Source organism: Leucoraja erinacea, chromosome 34 (genome assembly GCF_028641065.1).
Source record: "Leucoraja erinacea ecotype New England chromosome 34, Leri_hhj_1, whole genome shotgun sequence".
Taxonomy (NCBI): Eukaryota; Metazoa; Chordata; class Chondrichthyes; order Rajiformes; family Rajidae; genus Leucoraja; species Leucoraja erinaceus.
The window spans coordinates 6,758,659-6,782,987 of NC_073410.1; the positions used below are offsets into that span (position 1 = coordinate 6,758,659).

Genomic DNA, 24,329 nt, shown 5'->3' on the forward strand with positions numbered 1-24,329 from the left:
ACGGAAACCTCTGGAGACTTTGCGCCCCACCCAAGGTTTCCTTGCGGTTCCCGGAGGTTGCAGGTGGTTGCCGGAGGTTGCAGGTAGTGGAAGTAGGTAGGGAGACTGACAAAAACCTCCGGGAACGGAGTCAGGAAGTTTAATGGATTAAAGTTTGCTCCAACACCTTAGCACAACTACAGGCTAACACCAGGATGGTGAAATGACTATTGTTTAATTGGCTCCTTTCAGATGAGACATTTAATCAAGTCCCTAGATTCACTGTGTAGAAAGGAACTGCAGAAGCTGCTTTATACTGAAGATGAACAAAACATGCTGGTCAGCAACTCAGCAGGTCAGGCAGCATCTCTGGAGAAAGAGGGTGGGTCTGAAGAGTCTGAAGAAGGGTTTTGACCCGAAACGGCACCCATCCTTTTCTCCAGAGATGCTGCCAGATTCGCTGAGTTACTCCAGCACTTTGGGTCTATCTTTCCTATATTCACTGGATAGAAATTATCTTGTTCCAATATTTAGGAATAGTGGGGAGTGAGGCCAAATGACCAGGCAAATATTTTTCCCTTCAACACCATCAAAGGTGGATGATTAATTTGTATAAAGGTGCTGTTGTTATACTGTAGTCGGGGCTGATTGTACTTATGTGTAGTATTACCTGATTTGTTAGCATGCAAAAGAAAGCTTTTCACTGCTCCTCGGTACATGTTACAGGAATAAACCCAAATGCAAACCAGGTTGAGAGAGCAAATTGGCTTCTGCAATTCCTACATGGAGCGCACTTTGGAAATGTTTCCCCCTCCACTCCACCAGTCCACACACACACATATCGGCAATGATTGATGAGAATTCATCACTCTACTTCAGACGGTACACAAGCACCTGAACATTCTTGGTCTTTTGCACATATTCTCTTCGTTTCCTCCTCCCCCATCCACACTGTAATCCTGCCTCTCACCTCTCCTATTCTGACGGGAAGACATTGACCTGAAGCACCCTCTCCACAGATGCTGCCTGACCTGCTGAGCCTCCCCGACATGTTCGTCTGTTATGTTGAAAACCTTTCATTGGCATTAAAGTACCTTGGATCTTCTGAGATGATACCTGACGCTATAACAAGGCAAATCCTTCATTACACTGTCCTTTGTGGATAGTTTCAGAACAGATTCAAAACAGAACTAGGACCAGGTCTCTTCTTGCTCACTGGTTGTATCACGGAGATCAGAAGAAACAAAAAATGCAGTCGTTCTTCACAACAACAAAAAATGACTGGAGAGAAATTTGTAAGAAGCCACTTATTTCAGAGCAGAGCTGTCGCAGAGGTGAGGGATTAAATTAAATCCCATTCGTTGAGCTTCACTCAAAGTATTTTGTGGAACGATGAGATTTTTCAACAGGCAGAACATCTTGCAGTGCAAGTCATGCTTTTGTGATTCCACTATTAGCATGCAGTTTGTGGTCTTAACAAACCAGGGAGCTATTTTTAACCATTGCATGTAATTACATTGTGACAAAGGTTTAAGAATAATGACCCTTCTGTTTCATTGTGTTGTGTATTTATGGTAATACTTGTGAAAACCGTTCAGAGAGTTATTTCCTTTCTTTAGGCTTATTATTTTTGCGTGACAAGCGTACAGCTGGAGGCAAACATCTGCCTCCTGCTTCCCCACCTGCACTCAGTGAGAGGGGAAAGAGTCCCAGCTCTCGAGATTCCAACTGAATCTGACGGCCCAAAATATCGCAGTTCAAGGTTGGACATGTTGTTGTGGGAAGGAACTGTGATGGTTTTAACCAAAGCTGGACACTAAAAGCTGGAGTAATTCAACGGGACAGGCAGCATCTCTGGAGATAAGGAAGCGGTGACGTTTCGGGTTGAGACCCTTCTTTATGTACTTAATCTATGAACCACTGTTATATAACGTTAGTACCTCCACCAATGCAAAGCACTTTGGCCAACGAGGGTTGTTTTTTAAAATGTGCTATATAAATAAAAGTGACTTGACTTGACTTTAGTCTGAAGAAGGGTCTCGACCCGAAATGTCACCCATTCCTTCTCTCCATAGATGCTGCCTGTCCCGCTGAGTTACTCCAGCTTTTTTGTGTCTATCTTTGGAGTTGTTGGTGGTGGCTAAGCACGGGACGATGTCTGATCTCCAGACATGAAGACTGGAGTCTTCATGTCTGGGTGAAGACATGAAGACCATGGGTTGGACACCAATGACACAAATGGTTAATTTAGTCGGCTGAACTGAGGGAGTGCACATTGGTGGAAAGAGGCATCTTTTGGATGTGATATTAAACTTCCTGAACTTGCACACACAAGGAACTGTATTCCTTGCATTGACACAAAAAGCTGGCGTAACTCAGAGGGTCAGACAGCATCTCTGGAGAAAAGGAATAGGTGACGTTTCAGGTCGAGATCCTCCTTCACCCAAAACGCCATCTATTCCTTTTCTCCAGAGACACTCTGAGTTACTCCAGCTTTTTGTGTCTATCTTGGGTTTAAACCAGCATCTGCAGGGTTATCATGTCTATCTTGGGTTTAAACCAGCATCTGCAGTTCCTTCCGACACATGTATTCCTTGCAGGCTGGTCTGGAAGACAAAAACACAGTGATGGAGTAACTCAGTGAGTCAGTGCTCACCCGCTCATTTCAGAATGTCCTGACTCTGAGACAACTTTGACCTTGGCAACAGGGAAGCACCACACCATCCAGGAGTCTTGTTTGCAGCCTCAGAAATGTCCGTCTCTGCAGAGTACGCTTTCACTACTACTGGCATAGTGGTCGCCCTAACCTGCCTAACATAAGTGCCAGCCACTGTGTTGTGAGAGAGGTGATGAACTACAACCGTAACGAAAGGTGGGGCAGTTTCAAAGGACTACATGGTCTACATTTGGTTCCGTTTTCTATTTCAATGTACAAACTGTTGAAATTTCAATCACTGTAATTTATTTTGTTTAGTTTAGAGATACAGCGCGGAAACGGGCCCTTCAGCTCACCGAGTCCGCGCCAACCAGCGATCCCCGTACACTAACACTACCCTCCGCACACTAGGGACAATTTACAATTATACCGAGCCAATTAACCTGCAAACCTGCACGTCTTTGGAGTGTGGGAGGAAACTGGAGATCCCGGAGAAAACCCAAGCAGGTCACAAAGAGAATGTACAGACTCTGTACAGACGGCACCCGTAGCTAGGATCAAACCCGGGTCTCTGGTGCTGTAAGGCAGCAATTCCACCACTGCGCCACCCAAAAAATAAAAAACTTGTAACATTCCTGATTTTCAAATAATGGCCTTTCGCATCCTGACATCAACCCATGGGGAACATGCGCCAGTGTGTGTCTCTCCGTTACAAGATTTCAGGACAGATCTGTGCCTTTCACATCCGCAGAGTCTGAGTCAAGGTGGGGGTCATGCTCATAGGGTAGACACCCATCAGCACATTAAACCAATTGCGAACTGGCTCAGCATGGTGATGGCACAGTGGTGCAGCTGGTAGAGTTGCTGCCTCACCGCACCAGAGACCCCAGTTCGATTCTGGCCTCGGGTGCTGTCCCGGTGGCTGCCTTAGTGCCAGAGACCTGGGTTCGACCCTGACTACGGGTGCTGTCCATGTGGCGTTTGCACGTTCTCCCTGTGACTGTACGGGGTCCTCCAGGTGCTCCGGTTTCCTCTCACACTCCAAAGACGTGCAGGTTTGAAGGTTGGTTGTCCTCTGGAAAGGTGTGCAGGGAGCGGATGGGAAAGTGGCAAAACATAGAACTAGTGTGAAGAGGCAAGCGATGGTCAGCATGGACTTGATGGGCAGAAGGGCCTGTTTCCTTGCAGTATCTCTAAACTAAAAGCAGTGTTGATTTGGAGTTCCAAGCTGGCCAAGACCTTGGGAATTAATCAAAGAAAAGAACTGAAAGATGGGATGGAGTTGGAGGGAGAGCAATGGGTGGGGTTGGGAAGTGAATGACGAGGCATCTGCATTCTAATCTGTACATCTTATTTCCCAATGCGATCCTTTGCCACACGGAGCTTCGAAGATTTAAAGCTTTGCATCGCACCCAGAAGCATCACATTTTTCTTACCTTCAATGCTGACAGCCCACCAAACTGAGAAACTGCACAGACAAAGGAAGTTCTAACAAGTTGTGACAGGTGATCAGGCAAGCAGTGTCACGCAGCAGCAACAGCAGACAGGAGAATGCTGAAGATCAGAGAGACTTGTATTTCTATTCTGTCCCTTACATTTCTTTCGTGGTATTCCAAAGGATTCTACAGCTAATGAATCACTTCTGGAGTGTAGTCACAGCTGTAGTGTCACAAATATTGCTGATAGATTGTGCTTGGAACGTTCCCATAAACAGCAACAGCAACAGAGAGAAATGTTGATGGAAGGAAAATTATGGCCTGTGTTACAGGACAGTCACCCAAAATTCTTCAAAATATCATCACATGTAGAGTTGCTGCCTTACAGCGCCAGGGACCCGAGTTTGATCCTGACTACGGGTGCTTTCTGTACGGAGTTTGTATGTTCTCTGAGCGACCAGTGTGTGTTTTCTCCTGGAGCTCCGGTCTCCTCCCACGCTCCAAAGACGTACAGATTTGTAGGCTAATTGGCTTGTCATAATTGTAAATTGTCCCTAGTGTGTTAATGTGCGGGGAACGCTGGTCTGCACAAACTTGGTGGGCCAAAGGGCCTGTTTCCGCGCTGTATCTCTAAAACTAAAACCGAATCTCTGTCTGTCGAAGGGAGAGGGCAGAGAGAGCCACACTATGCACCTCACCTAACCAACGCCATCTCAAGTAGTGAAAAACTGCCACAGTACACAATGTGTTTCAGCTTAGAGCAGGGTCTTGACCCCACAACCCCCTGAATGAGTGGCGAAAGCACCAGCTACCAAGCCACTGCTGATACATTTACCCTCATTACAAGTCCATGTAACTGAATCCAAGCAATAGGTGGTGGAAGAGTCAAGGCATCGAGATTCCCATTCCAACACATTATACGCTGGGACCTGTTTATCATCATTAATGGGCCTGTCCCACTTAGGCAATTTTTTAGGCAACTACAGGCGACTAGATTGTTGCCGATGGTCTCCTCAGTCGCGCAAAAAATCGTAAAGTCGTAGCGTCTCTCTGGTCGCCTCTAAATTTTCAAACATGTTGAAACATTTTTGGTGACAGTCGGTTTGACGCCAATGAGCGTAGCTTGACTTCTCCTGACGTAGGTGCTGTCGTTGGTTGTCGTACGCCAGGATGACGTAGGTTGTCGCCGGTATTTCGGCGACCTGCTACAACTATGACAGTTGCTTAAAAAAATCGCCAAGTGGGACAGGCCCAATACTTACAACAAAGATACAATGAAATGATTGGCTTCTGCTCATTCCTGTAAGCCCCATCTGGGTTACGCCCTCCCACACATCCATTAGCATTATCACAACATCTCACATTGCATAACCTGTGCCTGAGAGGCGTTGAGTCATCGGCAAGACATCTTACCTCCATAGCCTTCTGACACCCCGATATCAAAGGAGTTGCTGAGAATGGAGGCGTTGAAAATGGTGTAGGTGATCTGGTTATTTGGTGGGGAGTCATCATCGATCACCTGCGGGACAAGAGAAAGAAAAACACATGGATCATTTGGAAGTAAAAACACTGGCACATTTCCGAGGATGAAGCAGACATTGACAATGTGGCCTCCTACATTGCTCCAAAGAAGTCCAACACCAGCTCAAGGAGTAACACCACCTCTTCCAATGGCCATCTGTGCACATGGCAGCTATTGGGTCTCAACACCAGGCCCTTGTGGCTAAGGGGGTATGGAGAGAAGGCAGGTATGGGATACTGAGTTGGATGATCAGCCATGATCAAATTGAATGGTGGTGCAGGCTCGAAGGGCCGAATGGCCTACTCCGCACCTATTTTTTATGTTTCTATGTTTCAACAGCCAAATCGAGTTGGCAGCCAGGTCTTGGGACAATTGGTCCTGAGCTTCATAGATGAAGAAGGGTCTCGACCCGAAACGTCACCCATTCCTTCTCTCCAGAGATGCAGCCTGTCCCGCTGGGTTACTCCGGCATTTTGTGTCTATCTTCGGTGTAAACCAGCATCTGCAGTTCCTTCCTACACATTGACCCAGAGGCTTGGGTTCAAATCCACAACGGTAGCTCGGTAATGGTAGCAAGTTCAAGAAATTTAAATAAATCTGGAAGAAACCAGCAGATTTTCATTGGAAACTCATTTGGTTCAATAATGCCCTTGATGCAGGGAAGGACACTATCTTGACCTGCTCTGGCTGATATCTGCGTCAGTACCACTCAGGTCAGGAACAATTCGGGATGGACAATAAAAACTGATGTGTCCAGCAACGACCATGAGTGAGGAAGTAAACTCAAGGGAAAGGAAGCATGCAACAGAAGGATGTTAGATGATTCAGCAACTGATGGGGATGACAACTTAAAAGTTGAAACTTGTGCAAACCAAAAATATTAATTAATTAGATGATAAACACAAAGTGCATAAGTAACTCAGCGGGTCAGGCACCATCTCTGGAGGAAAAGGATGAGTGACGTTTCGGGTTGGGACCGGGGTCTGAAAAAGGGTCCCGTGCCGAACCGTCACCCATCCTTTTTGATGAATGAAATTGATTTAACATTACAGCCTGGAAACTGTCTGTTTGGCTCACCAAGTCCACGCTGATATTGATCACACATTCACACTAGTTCTATGTTATCCCACTTTTGCATTAGCACAAGGGGCAATTTAAAGTGGCCAATTAACCTACACACCCGTACGTTTTTGGGATGTGGGTGGAAACTCGGAGCGAACGTGCAAACTCCACACAGGCAGCACTCGAGGTCAGGATCTCTGGCACTGAGGTAGCAGCTCCACCAGCTGGGAGACACTCTGCTGCCCTTCTTGATAAGAAAGGGATGACAGGTTACAGGAGGGAGGCAAGAATACCAGTACAATCTGACCGGCTGTGATCTTAATCAATTATGGAACGGGAGAGAAGGACCGAATGGCCTGCCCCTATGCTTAATTCACATATTGATGTTGGCTCGATCAATCCTTTTGTCTGAACAAGTATTTATTGACAAGACCTTCATACAGGCTAGTTTTTAAGACAATGCTCCAAATTCAAGTTGGTTTATTTGATATAACTGAAAAAGGGAATAAAGTCGACGGGCTGAATGGCCTCCTCCTGTTCTCCAGTCTGCAATATTTCCAGTGGCATTGTAATCTGCAACAGCGGGACTCAAGAGGTCAGGGCACGTGCAAAGATGTGAAAGCAGAGGTTTGCCGAACAATATTCACGAGACAATGACCCTTTCAGGTGACATTCCTTCTCCTGGATTTCACATCAGTTTCACAGGTCACATCTTATATTTAAAACGTACTTTTGAAGTAACACAGAATGCTTTCACCTGCTTTCCTTTTTGCCTCCAATAAATTAAACTGCCACACAATCAACACACTGTCAATTCCATTAGCATCACAATCACATCTTAATCAAACTCAATGACCAAAATGACAGTAGATTTGGAGAACCCGACAGTGCAGTAAATAGCTTTTCTTTAAAGAAAATACAAGTAATTAAGGATCAGTCAGTCTTGCTTTATCATAGAGAATGCACAGATAAAGGTGGAGGCTTGTAATTAAAGGGCTACAATCTTAGTGTCGGCAACCAAAGGCGTAGAACTTGCTACCTTTCATCAAACAGACAGCTCGAGCTAAAAGTGTAGACACAAGTACAGACAATGCTGGAAATGACTTGTTTTAATTTCCCTGCCGAGGGACTAGTCAATGTGAAGAGGGCATTACATACACATTGTAGATCCAACAAGGTACACAAAAATGCTGGAGAAATTCAGCGGGTGCAGCAGCATCTATGGAGCGAAGGAAATAGGCAATGTTTCGGGCCGACAAGGTCTGACTGAGGTTAGTCACAAAGAGCCGGAGTAACTCAGCGGGTCAGACAGCATCGCTGGAGAAAAGGGATAGGTGACGTTTTGGGCCGAGACCCTTCCCTCAGATTGAGAGTCAGGGGAAAGGGAAAGGAGAGATATAGACGGTGATGTAGAGAGATTTAGAACAAATGAATGAAAGATATGCTATGATAAAAGAAACAGGTCACTGTTTGCTGTGAACTACGTGACAAAGAGCACAGATAATAAGATTCAACAAGACGACTTTGAAGAAGTCTGAAGAAGGGTTTCGGCCCGAAACGTTGCCTATTTCCTTCGCTCCACAGATGCTGCTGTGTTTCTCCAGCAATTTTGTCTACCTTCGATTTTCCAGCATCTGCAGTTCCTTCTTGAACAAGACGACTTTGAAGCTAGTACGAGTTGGGTGGTGGAGGGATGGAGCGAGGGGGATGTAAAAGGGTTTGGCTGCATGGACTACACGAGGTACAGTGAGAAGCTTTTGTTGCGTAATATCCAGTCAGCGGAAAGACAATACAATGATTACAATCGAGCCATCAGTGTATAGATACATGATAAGGGAATGACATTTAGTGTGGAGGTAAGGCCAGCAAAGTCCGATCAAGGATAGTCTGAGGGTCACCAATGAGATGGATAATAGTTCATGATCGCTATCGATTTCATTGGTGACCCTCGGACTATGTGATGTGTGAAACATCAGTTGCCATTCCCTCTACAATATCTCTGAATGGAGTCAATTGCACCAGGCCTCTATGATTAGCAAAAACAGGGAAATACACTCATAGAAACATACAAAACCGGTGCAGGAGTAGGCCATTTGGCCCTTCGAGGCAGCACCGCCATTCAATATGATAGACAATAGGTGCAGGAGTAGGCCATTCGGCCCTTCGAGCCAGCACTGCCATTCAATGTGATTATGGCTGATCATCCCCAATCAGTACCCCGTTCCTCCCCATATCCCCTGACTCCGCTATTTTTAAGAGCCCTATCTAGCTCTCTCTTGAAAGCATCCAGAGAACCCGCCTCCACCGCCCTCCGAGGCAGAGAATTCCACAGACCATGGCTGATGATCATGGCTGATCATCCAAAATCAGTACCCCGTTCCTGCTTTCTCCCCACATCCCTTGATTCTGTTAACCCCGAGAGCTAAATCTACCTCTCTCTTGAAAACACCCGGTGAATTGGCCTCCACTGCCCTCGGCGGCAGAGAATTCCACAGATCTCTGGGTGAAAACGTTTCTCCTCACTCCATGCAATGCCATCTGTGGCCATTGCTCCAGAAACAAAGCGAAGGAACTCATCCAATCAAGCTGTACTAACATTGGCAAGGTGATGAATAGAATCACCTGGTGCTAATGAAATGTATCTGATAATCATTAACATTTTTCTTCAGGGAGAAGGAAGACACAATTAAGCACTATCAAGGCACAATGGGTCCAATTATAACACATGGGAGAATAAGTAGTTATAGATATTTAAAAGAAGATCTCTTCATAAAACATTACCAGATCTTGGATGACTTAACATTTTAAATATTATGATTTATTTTGTAATAAATGTTTGAATAAAAGCAGTGAAGTTTAAAACTGTAGAGCTGGCCTCTCAACATGGGCATAGAGAGGATTATCGCTGACATTAATAGGAAGATGCGCGTTTCACTGGCTCACTAAGTGAGGCATTAACTGATTCATTAAAACACAAATTAAAGTAATTGCCAAAAGACATGTGAAACGTGACCCCTTTGACCACCGCTGCAGACAGTGGGTAACACGGAGTTGTCCTCATTATGTACATTTAAAAAATATATCGTTTTCTTTTGGAAAGAGAGCACTATTCTTCAAGAGGCATTAAATGGCCATCCATTACAATGTGCAGGGTGCCAATCCTCAGGAGAGACAGCTCCCTCAGAAGTTACACCACACCCTCTTTTTGTGAGCGGCACAGTGGCGCAGCAGTAGAGTTGCTGCCTTACAGCGGCAGAGACCTGGGTTCGATCCTGACCATGGGTGCTGTCTGTTCAGAATTTGTACCTTCTCCCCGTGACCACGTGGGTTTTCTCCAGGTGCTCAGATTTCCTCGCACATTCTAAGGGCGTGCAGGTTTGGTTGGCTATTTGGCTTCAGTAAGTTGTTCCTAGTGCGTAGTGTGGAACTAATTAATGTACGGGTAATAGCTGGACAGTCTGGGCTGAGGGGCATGTTTCCACGCCGTATCTCTGAACTAAACTCAGAAGGTCCAATATTTGTATTTGCTTTTCAATGCAACATCAATCAGGAAGATTTTAAAAACAATTATTACGAAGCATAAGGTTTGCATGGGATATCTTGAGTGTGATATAGCTTGGCTCATTGTCCAGAAAGAGGGTTATTAATGACCGAGGACCTCCACTTCAATCAGTGCTCCTGGATGAGAAGATGATTTGTCTCAGTTCTTGGTCAGAGCCTGGTTCAACTGACACACACTGGCTTCTGCAGGGACCCTGCGCAATCTCCATTGTAGCCCTAGAGCTGCTCACAAATTCAATGGACACACATACAAAAAGAGCAATTCGGAGGGTAGATTGGAAAGAGAGATACTATTCTTTCACAAGTGTCGGTAATACAAATCTTAGTGAATCATCATATTCTAACAGGGAAAAGTTCTATCAAACAATGGATCTTATGTTAGAGACATTATCGTGAAGCTGGGAGGAATATTACAGAAATGAACAATGGTTTAATTCGATGGATAGATGTAATCTCCTGATAGATACATTGACCCATGTGTTCAATGCATGAACTGAGGCCGGGGAAGGGATTCCATGGATGCAGTGGGATCTAACGAGAGTTTGCTCAAACTGTGGCAATCCTTGGTCACTCCCACGGCAAGCATGGAACCCTTTCTTTCAGCGCTGCCAGTGTTCAGTGGTTATGGGAAGAAGGCAGGAGAATGGGGTTAGGAAAAGAGATAGATCAGCCTCGAAGGGCAGAAGGGCATATTTCCATGCTATATCGCTCAATAGGAATTGGCTTATGGCCCTGTGTTTTTCTTAAAGACACAAGGAATAGATGCCATTTTGGGTCGAGTTCCTTTCGCAGACTCAAAGGTCCTTTCCTCAGGAGTCAGGTTAGAAACATGACAGTAGCACAGTGACAATCTGAGAAAGGGCTCAAGCCAAAATGTCACCTATTGCTTTTCTCCAGAGATGCTGCCTAACCCGCTGAGTTACTCCAGCCTTTTGTATCAAGAGTATCAAGAGTATCAAGAGTATATTTAATTGTCATTTGGACCCCTGGAGGTCCAAATGAAATGCCGTTTCTGCAGCCATACATTACACACAAATAGACCCCAGACACAACATAATTACATAAACATCCATCACATAGCTGTGATGGAAGGCCAAACTTATCTCTCCACTGCACTCTCTCCCCCCCGATGTCAGAGTCAAAGTCAAAGCCCCCGGCTGGCGATGGCGATTGTCCCGCAGCCATTAAAGCCACGCCGGGTGGTGCGAGGTCGCAGACAAAGTCAAAGGTCCTTTCCTCAGGAGTTAGGTTAGAAACATGACAGTAGCACAGTGACAATCTGAGAACATCGGCGTCTGCTGTTGAGCCCCAGCAGCAGCGCCGCAAAGCGTGATCTGCAGGCCAACAGCTTGCACGGGGCAGTGGTGCTAAGGGCTCAAGCCAAAATGTCACCTATTGCTTTTCATCAGCAGAGATCCGACTCAGCAGCAGCAGCCGGCAACCCGCTGAGCAGCAGCAGCAGCAGCAGCAGCAGCAGCGGCAGCGGCAACGATCTCCACCGCTCACCCGCTTTTCCGCGACGGTGAGGTGAGTCGGCACCTCAGTCCCCGGCTTCTTCCTGTTGGAGGCCGCTCCTCGTTGCGGCCCCAACGACAGCTGAGGCCCGACGAGAAAAGGTCGGGTCTCCAGTGCAGGGAGAGATTTACAAAGTTTCCCCCCCCTCCCCACCCCACCCCCACCCCCCCACACACACACCCCAACAAAAAATAACAAAAAATACAAAAAAACAGACAAAAAATAATAAAAACGCGGACAGGCTGCAGAGGCCGCTGCTGACCCAGAGTCGCGCCGCCTATCGGGAAGCTTAGCTTTGGGCCTAGCTTTGGTGTAAACCAGCATCTGCAGTTCCTTCATACGCGGTGTTTTTTTCTCGCTTGTTGAAGTGGGGGAGGGGAGGGGGAGGTGGGGGAGGGGGTTGGTATTTGGATCTTAGAAGAGATGGGAAGAGGATGTTTGCATCAGACGGCCGAGCTGCAGCAAATGACCACATACACGGAGGCCCAACGACAAAGCCATCGGCTATCGTGGTGTCCCATTGCATGGGAGGGATGGGGCCGAATCCCTTCAGGAACTCCATGGACACGTGCGGGCGGTGGGGCGTGAAGGGCTGTGTGAAGTCAGTGTGGACAACGCCACCGAGCCCAACGCGACCAGCATACTCACCCGCACACGGACCACCTGCACTGGGGCAGCCTCGTTCTCTCGAATCGTTCCCAGGTAGGTCTCCTTCTGGAAGGTGGGGACATTGTCGTTGACATCTAACACGTTGACGCGCAGCCGGCCCGTGCTCTCCTCGCCCCCGCCATCTCTCGCTATCAGGGTTAACGTGTATCGCCGCGTGGTCTCAAAGTCCAGACTCCGGATCAGCGTTATCTTGCCAGTATCCTTGTTGATTGCAAACCTACCGAGCAAAGGAAGTTTTACTGCAACAAGTCACAAAACAAAGAGGCGAAGATGGCATAAAGCTCATTGTAATATACTTGTACTAGAAACATAGGAAATAGGTGCAGGAGTAGGCCATTCAGCCCTTCGAGCCAGCACCGCCATTCAATATGATTCAAAATCAGTGCCCCGTTCCTGCTTTCTCCCCACATGCCTTGATTCCGTTAGCTCCAAGAGCTAAATCTAACTCTCTCTTGAAAACATCCAGTGAATTGCCCTCCACTGCCCTCTGCGGCAGAAAATTCCATAACGCTCTGGGTGAAAATGTTTTTCCTCATTCCATGTAATGCCATCTGTGGCCATTGCTCCAGATACAAAGCAAAGGAACTCATCCAATCAAGCTGTACTAACATTGGCAAGGTGGCCCTAAGAGCTATACCAACCCTCTCTTGAAAACATCCAGTGAATTGGCCTCCACTGCCTTCTGTGGCAGAGAACCCGTGTCTCGGTTCATGTTAATGCTTAAGTGTCACATAAATATATCTATTTGTGATGACTGATCAGTCCGAAGAAGGGGGTCGACCCAAAACTCAACTGCAGCAATTTAAAGGAAACTGCAGTTGAGGCCAAATCACTGGATGGATTTAAGAGATAGTTAGATAGAGCTCTAGGGGCTAGTGGTGTCAAGGGATATGGAGAGAAGGCAGGCACGGGTTATTGATAGGGGACAATCAGCCATGATCACAATGACTCGAAGGGCCGAATGGCCTCCTCCTGCACCTATTTTCTATGATTCTATGTCTTGGTATTGAAAGGAAAGAAGTTGTTACTGGTATTGGTTTATTATTGTTACATACGCCGAGATACAATGATAAACTTTGTTTGCGTGCTATGCAGTCAAATGATGCATTCAAGCTTTACACAATTACAAAGAGAAAATTCTAGAGTGCAGAATACAGTGCTGCAGTATTATAACATTACAGTTATGGAGAACATGCAGATTTAAAAAAAACTAAAGGTCTATAATCAGGTAGATTGGAAGATCGGGACCAAGCTTATGGGAAGACCATTCAGTTGACCCGTAACTGAGGGAAAGAAGCAACTCTTGAATCTGAATGCATCTTGAATCTGGAGGTATGTGCTTTCAAGCTTTTATATATTTACCTGATGGGAGAGGGGAGAGGGGAGAAGACTCAATGACCAAGGTGAAATTGCCCAGTTTTGGGGAGGAGAGCCAATGAGACTAGATGAACCATTCTAACATAGAGCTGGTGCAGACTTTGATGGGCCAAATAGCCTCCTTCCACACACTGACTCTTTTGAGATTACACTGTGCAGCTAAGCAAAAAAATATCTGGGTGCCTTTAGAATGAGTTGTTTTACTAGCAATTTAAAATAAATATGTTAACATCACTGTTCAAACAGAGGAGAAAGTCATTTCATACAAATGCATGAAGTGTTAATGCTTTACTAAGCTTCAGGCAATGTATTCATAGAAAAATGGGTGATGAACAAATTCTACAGATTCTATCTCCACTGAAACATATATTTTTTAAGGGTTTGTGTAGGAAAGAACTGCGGATGCTGATTTAAATCGAAGATCGACACAACATGCTGGAGTAACTTAGAGGGACAGGCAGCATCTCTGGAGAAAAGGAATGGGTGATGTTTCGGGTCGAGACCGTTCTTCAGACTCAGGGTGTCACCCACTCCTTTTCTACAGAGATGCTGCCTGTCCCACTGAGTTACTCCAGCATTTTGCATCTACCTTTCTTAAGGGTTTGATGGGGTGTCTTTTGTAGGGCTGCTTCCTCTGTCCATAGAAACAAGAACAAGGTTTGATTGTAATCAAGTTTAAGAAGGAACTGCAGCTGTTGGAAATTCGAAGGTAGACAAAATTGCTGGAGAAGCTCAGCGGGTGAGGCAGCATCTATGGAGCGAAGGAAATAGGCAACGTTTTGGGCCAAAACCCTTCTTCAGACTGATGTGCGGGGGGGGGGGGGGGGGGGGGGGGGGGGGGGGGGGGGGGAGAAGAAAGGAAGAGAAGGAGCCAGAGGGCTGAGGGAGAGCTGAGAAGGGGAGGAGAAGAGGAGGAGAGGTCTTCCCTTCTCAGGTGGAACTAAAGTAGTCAATAATTAATACGATCAGTCAATAATTGAATGGTGGAACGATAGGATTAAGGGCAGACAGGACTCCTGAACCCATCATATAGGCTGAAAGAAAATCTCCTTGAAAATAAAAATGAATTCTGCACATGTAACCAATGTCTGCCTTACAGTACCAGAGATCCGGGTTCACTCCTGACCTTGGGAGCTGTCTGAGTGGAGTTTGCACATTCTCCCTCGAACTGTGTGGGCATTCTCTGGGTGCTCTGGTTTCCTCCCATTCCCAAGGCTGTGTGGGGTCGTAGGTTAACTGGCCTCTGTATAATTGCCCCTTTAGAGATATAGTGTGAAAGCAGGCACTTGAGCCCACTGAATCTGCAGCGACCAGCAATCAGCCCTATCCTATACACGGGACAATTTATTTTCACTGTAGCCAAATAACCTGCAAACCTGTACGTCTTCGCAATGTGGGAGGAAACCAGGTCGCCCAGAGAAAACCCATGCTGTCACGAAGAGAACATACAAACTCCGTAAAGACAGCACCCTTAGTCAGGATTGACCCTGGAAGGCAGCAACTCTACTGCTGCGCCACTGTGCTGCCCGTAGTGTGTGGAATGGATTTAAAAGACGGCCAAGATAGAACTAGTGCGAAGAGGTGACGGATAGTTGGTGTGGACTCGATGGGCCAAAGGGTCTGTTTCCATGCTGTATCTCTAAACCACACCGAGTAGTGACCAGAAGGGAAGCATATGGAAGGACACAAAGTTCTGGAGTCACTCAGGCAGCATGTCTGGAGGACGTGGATGGGTGATGATAGGTGATAGATCACCCGCCAGGTGTTTCTCCCGCCTCCCTTCATTAACCGGTCAACATTTCCTTCTGCTCTTTCCCCCTCATGTATTTATCCAGCTTCAGTTGTGATTTTTGCGTTACCTACTTTTGAGGGTGTCAACTTTCATAGTCTAACTACATTCTGGGTGAAACAATGTCTCCTGGATTCATCTCGCACCGTCTTACATTGAGGACTTTAGTTTGGAATCTCGCATGCAAAGAGGAACAACTTCTTCTTCACATCAATCCTAGCCGACCAGTTATTTCACAGGCAGGTTTTCACTCCGCAAACAATGTACCTATCCCAACAGGTGAATCTCAGAGTGCTGGAGTCACCCTCAGATGTCTTTACCCCCACACACCTTTCCTCAATCCTTCCCTATCTTATAAAATGGAGACTATAGCACTCCCCATATATGCCTTCCCACTGACGTTCTCTGCAAGTCCAGGTTAACTTCTCTGCTAACCCTCTAGAATGTAACGTCCATCTGTCTGAAGAAGGGTCTCGACTCAAAACATCACCCATTCCTTCTCTCCAGAGATGTTGCCTGTCCCACTGAATGACTGGCATTTTGTGTCTATCATCCCCAGAGATGTTGCCTGACCCACTGAGTTCCTCCTCACACTTTGTGTTTTTGTCCGAGTCGGCTTGGTTTATAATCTCTTTAACCTCAGCGCCACTTCATAACCTGTACGCTGTCTCTGGTCAGCCTGAAGTTCTGAAATAAGACTCAAGCTGATAAATAATCACTTCCAGGGTCGAAGATGTCCCAACCCATCCGAAAATCTGCACATGTAACGCAGCAGAATGTAGATGAACGAGAAGTGATGGAGGGCAAGAAACAGGCCCACCATGTCCATGACACACCTCAAGTACGGGGCATGTACTAATCCCATTTATCTGCACTCGGAGAAGTTTAGAAATATTTGTTATATTCACTATGATTAATTATTATGGGTATTGTGCTTAAAGGATTGAAATAATTAGTTGATCAATTCATCGGTAATCAATCATCCCGAGGTCTGGTTTGGAAATTTGTGGGCTGTGATTTTTTTTTTGTTGGAGGGAATTGAGCAGATTTTGACAGAAACGTTGAAGGGAAGAGTCATTCTGCTTAATAGGCTGAGATTCCTGTTTTAAAAAATTAATACCATGGATTAATTAACAACAAGGAAGTTTGCAGTGATTTCAAAGACAAACTGCATTTCCATTAATTCAAGAAAGACAGCCAGTCATTAACCGCTGATTAATCTTTCTTGTGATCAGACCATATTAATGACATTAAAATATGATTTACATATTCGCATTATGCAAATTAAAACGCACGGGAAGATTCGACAACAAAACCGACACAATGAACATTCTCGAGCCTGTCAAGGAAGTAATGGATGAGTTCTTCTCCAGAAATATTAACTGCCACCAAACCAATATTGAACCAAACAAAACGCATAAAAGGAAAAATTATGAGTTTGTGATGACCCTTCATAATTGCTCCAAGTGCTATGAAATAAACCCTTGGCATTCCATGAAAACCATTCCTCATCTCCGTTGGATACTTACTGTTTTTTACAAAGTTAATCCCCGAGGCTAGTCCAACGAGATCTGAATCACCATCAATGTACACCATACTTAACAGTGAAATAAACGATGGTTGGCAGCCTTTAATGGGAAATATTCCTGTCCACTATCTCACATGGTGCCATAAAAACAAAACTCGAGCAGTTTACGACCATCAAGATTCTGCAGTTGAATTATTGCCTCAAACACGCTGCCAGACTCCTTTTACACTCGCTTTAAAACGCTATGCTGATCTTTAACTGTTACATCAGAGGATGCTTGTTACAATGGATGTAGCATGTCAGGCAGATCAACAGGGACACTGATAAAAACAATCTGGTGGGAAGAACGGATGGTGCGAATGACTTCTGACTTCTTATGGAAACATTAATACCATTTTGTTTTGAATGAGGCGTTAATCAGAGACCTGTGTCCAGTCACCAAGGTGGATATTGATGACCCAAAAGGCAGCATGATGAAGCACAAGGATATTATTCCATGGTACACAAAAATGCTGGAGAAACTCAGCGGGTGCAGCAGCATCTATGGAGTGAAGGAGATAGGCTACGTTCCATGGAGTTGACTCTTATCCCTCAAATGATGGCATCTCTGATATAGCAGGGTACCCCAACGGAGGACTAGCTAATATAGAGTCATACAGCACAGAAACAGGCCCTTTGGTCCAAATCGTCCATACAGACAAAGATGCTCTATCTAAGCTGTTCCCATTCGCCTGCTTTTGGGCCATATCACTATAAATCTCTGCTTTCCATACACCTTTCCAAATATCTTTTAAATGCCTGTTACAGTGTCTGCCTCAACCACCTCCTCTGGCAGGTTGTTCCATATACCACTGTCCTCTGAGTGAAAACATTGCCCCTCTCTCCCCTCTCACCTTAATCCTATGTGCTCTGGTTCAAGCTCGACTGAGACTTGAACTTGCTGACCCTTGACACGATACTTCATGTGGCTCTCCCGTAATGTGGCACAGGTGATGTTTCCTATACCTTTTCTCCAGAGATGCTGACTGACCCACTGAGCAGCTTTTTGTGTGTATATCTTTGGTTTAAACCAACATCTGCAGTTCCCCCCTACACACTTCTCATTTGTTTAGTTTAGTTTAGAGATACAGAGCGGAAACAGACCCTTCGGCCCACCGAGTCTGCGCCGCCCAGCGATCCCCGCACACTTACACTAATTTACACACTCTAGGGCTAATTTACTAAATTACTAAGTCACTAATTTACTGAAGAAGGGTCTCGACCCGAAACGTCACCCATTCCTTCTCTCCAGAGATGCTGCCTGTCCCGCTGAGTTGCAGCGTTCCAGCATTACGTGTCTACTAAGGCAATTAACCTACAAACTTGTACGTCTTTTGAAGCGTGGGGCGAAACCTAAGATCTCGGAGTAAACCTATGCGGTCACAGGGAGAACGTACAAACTCCGTACAGGCAGTGCTCATAGTCGGGATCGAACCCGGGTCTCTGGCGCTGTAAGGGCTGTAACGCGGCAACTCTACCGTTGTGCCACCGTGCCGCCCGATTCTAAATGTTAGAAGACAGCCGTGGAGTAAGATCAATGACAATACTTTACAGCACAACATATTTAAATATATGGGCAACAATCTAATGAAATGTGATGCGTATGCAATATCCTCACAGTAAAATAAATTAACTATGTGTTTCACAATGTGTTCTGGGCAAATGTAGATTTGAATAAAATTGTTTTTTTCATTATTTCCACATTACACTGTAATTGATGTGCTTCATCACATTACCGGACCCCAGTCTACGTGAAGTGCTGAAGAAACTAGGAAGTACATTTGCACAATGCTAGAAATGTATCAATGATGACACATATTACAATTTGCAAAACAAGAATTTGTTTGCACAATATTTAAGAAGGAACTGTCCATTCTAATTCTATTTGATATTTTGACCTCATATTTTATTGAATCGCCCACGCGTAGAGATTTCACCAACATTATAATTGGAAATAAATTCTCCATTGTTCACAGTTGCTCAATGGTTGGGTCTTGCTACTCGCACTGTTGAATATCTCTCCCCTGGCAAAGTCAGCACCTGGGGTAGGTCCTGGCTTTTGTTCCATGAATGGAAGCTGCAGTCAAAGGTTTACCCTTGTGTGCACCAGCCTGAAGAAAGGTCTCGATCCAAAACTTCACCCATTCCTTCTGTGGGTCTATCTTCGGTGTAAACCAGTGTCCCGCTCCTCATCAGAACTGCCCCCACCATCGACTCCTTTAAGTCACGACTCAAAACCCATTCCTACTCCCTAACGTTTTTGAGCCCCTTTGAGGGGGCGCTGTGAACAGTTTATGTATGCATTGTTAAGTCTGTCTACCGTTGTATGTATCAAATTTGTACCTGCACTGATGTAAAGCACTTTGGTCAACGTGAGTTGTTTTTAAATGTGCTATACAAATGTATTATTATTATTATTATTATTATTATCAGCAGTTCCTTCCTAAACATTCCCATGTGTAGTTGGATGGTGGCAGCAGGCTATATCGGTGTGACTCCCACCCATTCCCACTGGGAACACTCACTGGATACTGCACAGTATCTGGAGTCATAGTAATACAGGCTCATCCACTCAAGGAGCCCACAGCATTCACTGTTACATTAATCGCCTATTTTACTTAAGTCAATGTGAGCTTATTGCCATGTGCACAATTACGGTGAGGTCAATGGAAATCTTTCTTGCAGCAGCATCACAAGCACATCAACTTAGACAACACACAAACATGTAAATTATACCAGACATTTAATAGAAAGAGACTGTGAAAAAACAAGACTCATGAAAAACATAATTAGAAAAACAAGTCCATGCTAGTGTAAGTTGTAGTCAGTAGTGTCCCATTGCTGAGGTAGCCACGGAACACCACGCACATTCCCATCAACTTCCCCTCACATCCTTCGACTTATCATCACACTAGGGTCAACCACTGGTGTCAATCAACCCGTCAATCCAGGGTTTCGTGATGTGGGAGGAAACTGGAGCACCAGGGGAAAACCCACAGAGTCGCAGGGAGAACGTGCAAACTCCACACTGACAGCATCTCTACTCGGCCTGCCGCTGCGTCTGGTTTCAATGGGAACAAAACAACTCTGTGATAGCAGGATGGTACAGCTGACGACACTATACCCTGCAATATCCTCCTGCCATATCCAAGGAATCAAAAGCCCAAGTGCCTTTTTCTTAAGTACTCATTTCAGTGAAATTAAATTGATTTTGTGTTTGCATTTTAGTAACTGGGGATGCTTTTATATTGCCTGTTTTTAAATAATTTCAGATGCCACTTGTATTGAAGTTTGGTTGAAGATGTCGCACTAAAAACAAACATTCAAAGCCCTCTACAGGACACAAAATAGATGAAAAGAAAAATAAATAAAAAATCGCCCTCAAAAGGCCATTTAATCAATGCTCTTCATTCATTAGAAGTACATGTATTTATATACAGTAATGCTTTATTACTTTCTCAGGATCTTTTAAAGCACTTTGATAAACAAAGAATTACTACTCAAAATGGAGTCACCCTTGCTTACAGAAACAAACCTGGCAGTCCATTTGCACGGAGCTACAACATAGAGACGACTGATCATTTCTCGCTGCAGCTGGCCAGAACACCAGGACAACTAACATCATGCTCCTCTTCCAAGAATGTACCAGATCTTTTGTATTCTCCCTAACAGGCAATCTAGAGGCACTGATGGTACAACCTGAGGGTAACATTTCCAACAATATGATCTATTTAGGACACGCATAAACCTGCAGGTTAATTTGCCGACTGCCTTGGACGGAACAGTGAACGATCAGAATCTTTTTCGCAGGGTGGAGGGTTTTAAAACTGGAGGCTGTGGGTTCAAGGTAAAAGGGGAGAGATTTAATAGGGACCTCGGCAATAATGTTTTCACTCTGAGGGCAGTCTGTATGAACCACAAGTAGAAGCTGGAGAAGCAGATAAAATTACGACCATCAAAAGACTTTTGGACAGATATATGGATCGGAGGGTGTGAGGGTTGTCAAGATTGTTTAATAAGTCATATATACTGGCAACGGAACAATGAAATTCGTACTTGCAGCAGCATAAGGCCTGTAAACATAGATAATATATAGCAAACAAAAATGAATTGTTAATAACCACAATAGAATGTCAACGTGGTTGGGTTGATGTGCCAGTTTCCGTGCTGTAGAGCTCCGTCGCTCAATAGCTCCATGTCTCTATGTCTAAAATCATAATCTCTTTGGTAGCTGAGGGAGGGACCATCGCAAAGTTTAAGAAGCAATTAGAGAGATACATGGATGGGATGGGTTTAGAGGGTTGTGGGCCAAATGCAGGCAAGTGTAGCTGGGACATGCCGGTCGGTATGGGCAAGTTGGGCCGAAGGGCCTGTTCCCGCACCGTATGATTCTATGAATCTTGCCTCAATGTTCTGGCAGATTGAGAGCCACAGGTCTTCTCAGAAGCTCAGTAAGAATCTGTTGAAAGCTGGAGAAAGGAGTTGGATATAGGCGGGAGGCTGACTACAACATATAGGTCGGATGTTACAAATATTCACCACGTCTTGACCAGGAGGGGATGAGATACAAAACTCCCGTCGATTAAATCCAAATGCAACATTTCCTCAGCCCAGATGTTTCGAAGCGCTGAAGGAGATTTACGAGACTTCATGCATCACACCTTTCAGCAAATAGTTCATAAATGGATGACACCATCAGTGTATATAGGTAAACATTCAGAAATGCTTACTACCCAGAGCTGAGTCCTACCTGTCAGAGTCGTCACTGAAGAAATAATGAATGTCTCCATAGCTTCCAATGTCATTATCTGTTGCCTGAGGAAAAGAACATTGAAAAACAACATTAATATTGATAGAACACTAAAGTCCAATAGCTAACACTGGATTTTTAAGCAAAGAGCCATTGAGCGTGGAAACAGGCCCTTCGGCCCAACTTGTCCACACCGGCCAACATGTCCCAGCTACATTAGTCCCACCTGCCTGCGTTTGGCCCATATCCCTCTAAACCTGTCCTATATGCATACCAGTCTAATTGTTTCAATAGTCCCTGCCTCAACTACCTCCTCTGGCAGCTCGGTCCATACACCCACCACCACAGGTGATTTAGCTCACCTGGCTAACATTCTGCTAATTTGGGATGATCATCCATGATCACATTGAATGGCGGTGCTGGCTCGAAGGGCCAAATGGCCTGCTCCTGCACCTATTGTCTATTGTTCACTCAGTTCAAACAAAGTTCAGTCAGACAGCAACGTTCCTTCCACAGTCAGGTCATCGGGTGACCAACCTTGCCGCCACGGAGCTGGAGAAGACGGAGGAATGAAGAACATGTGCCAGCGCTCCCTGCCTTGGTTGTTGCTGTGATCGCAGCCACCAGCCGACGATCGAAGACAAGCCAAACCTCAGCACTACTGAGCTGATGCCGCAGCTGTGTCCAATTAGCTGCTGTTGGACAGGCCCACCCGAACCTCGTCAGCCTCCTCCTTATAAACCCAGGTGTTCCAGCCAGAGAGGAGATGCAGGGGAGACAGGAAGCAACCGTTGGGGCATCCCCCTTCTAGTTGCAGGCTCGCAACGTTTAAGAAGCAATTAGACAGATACATGGATGGGATGGGTTTAGAGGAGTGTGGGCCAAATGCAGGCAAGTGTAGCTGGGACATGTCGGTCGGTATGGGCAAGTTGGGCCGAAGGGCCTGCTCATACCGCCACAACGACGCCACAAAACAACGCCTGCTCATACCTGCTCAAACCATGCCCCAAATTGAACATGCAACTCGGAATCAGAGTGTTAACACAGGTAGACACAAAATGCTGCAGTAACTCAGCGGGTGAGGCAGCATCTACGGAGAGAAGGAATTGGCAACGTTTCTAGACCCTTCTTCAGACTGATGTCAGGGGAGGGGGCAGGACAAGGAAAGAATGTAGGCGGAGCCATTACTGGCTCCGCCTACATTCTTTCCTTGTCCCGCCCCCTCCCCTGACAAGGGTCACGACCCGAAACGTCACCTATTCCTTCTCTCCATTGATGCTGCCTCACCAGCTGAGTTACTACAGCATTTTGTGTCTACCTTCGATTTACCAGCATCTGCAGTTCTTTTTCAAACAGAGTGTTAACATGGTCAGGGGAAGGAAAAGGACACATTTCCGGACCATCACTTCAGGCTCGACCAAAAAAGATCTTTGTCTCTTTTACTCTCCAATAAGATGTTGGAACAAATTCTCAGAAAAAAACGACAAATGGTTCAAGCCATCCAACACTGGTGACGGGAACGGGAACCGAGATCAGTGGAGATATTAGCTGATTGATCTGGACTGACTCCAGTCTCTCCCCGAGAATGATGTGATCATTTACTAGAATGAATAAAATGATGATGCAAGGAGCTATCAATTCAACATTGATGGAATGATCCTCCATTATCAGATCACAATGCGAGAGAAAGGATTGAGAGTCAAGTTGGTAGAAATGGGCTGGAAATACCTGATGCGGGCTGATCTTACAATCTCAACAGGCCTTGGATGGGACACGGATGTCAGAGTCTCTATGAGGAAAGGAGATGATTACTAACGGATCATCCGGCCCACATTTCACTTCCTAGGGAAATTGTGTTGCATACAGTGTTCTGGTATTCACAGTGGTCTCTGAAGTGACTGAATATTTGACCCTAGAAATGACCCCATCCAGGAGCTAAGACTGGGTGACGATTGTGGTGAACAATCTAATCCCAACCCAGATTGGGCCACCTCCATTAAAGTCCTGGAGTAACTCGGATGGTCAGGCAGCATCTCTGGAAAACATGGATCAGTTACGTTTTGGGTCGAGACCCTTCATCAGACTCAATGGCCATCCTGTACCAGTTATGCCATCACACCATGACTAGGATTCTGTGGTTCATCAGCCGCGATGAACACGCTGAAAACTAAAATGAGCTCTGGGAATGTCAAACAATTAACGACAGAATATCAGTAACTACTTTGGGAACTGCAGAAGAGGAAGTTTTAATTCAACTCTGCAGCCCTGTAGTTCGAACTGGACAATCATATAGAGGGTCACATAATCCTGGCTAATCCCATTTATCACTCCCACTCCTCATCACAAAGGACAAAGGACATTTATTGTCACATACACCAATTGGTGTAGTGAAATTTGAGTTGCCATTGCAGCACACAAATAAAATAAACACAACATTATAGAATTT

At 45.5% G+C, this 24,329-nt stretch overlaps 1 protein-coding gene across 2 annotated transcripts in view; it reads right to left on the minus strand.

The window, feature by feature from the left end:
• Positions 1-24,329, minus strand: part of cdh23 (cadherin-related 23) — a 533,293-nt gene that overhangs the window by 230,864 nt on the left and 278,100 nt on the right. For both annotated transcript variants that reach the window (XM_055661759.1, XM_055661758.1), the window contains exons 14-16: positions 21,884-21,948; positions 12,380-12,617; positions 5,485-5,590 (exon numbers count right to left, since the gene is read on the minus strand). In XM_055661759.1, the coding sequence (XP_055517734.1) occupies positions 5,485-5,590; positions 12,380-12,617; positions 21,884-21,948 (409 nt within the window). The remainder of the gene's footprint in view (positions 1-5,484; positions 5,591-12,379; positions 12,618-21,883; positions 21,949-24,329) is intronic.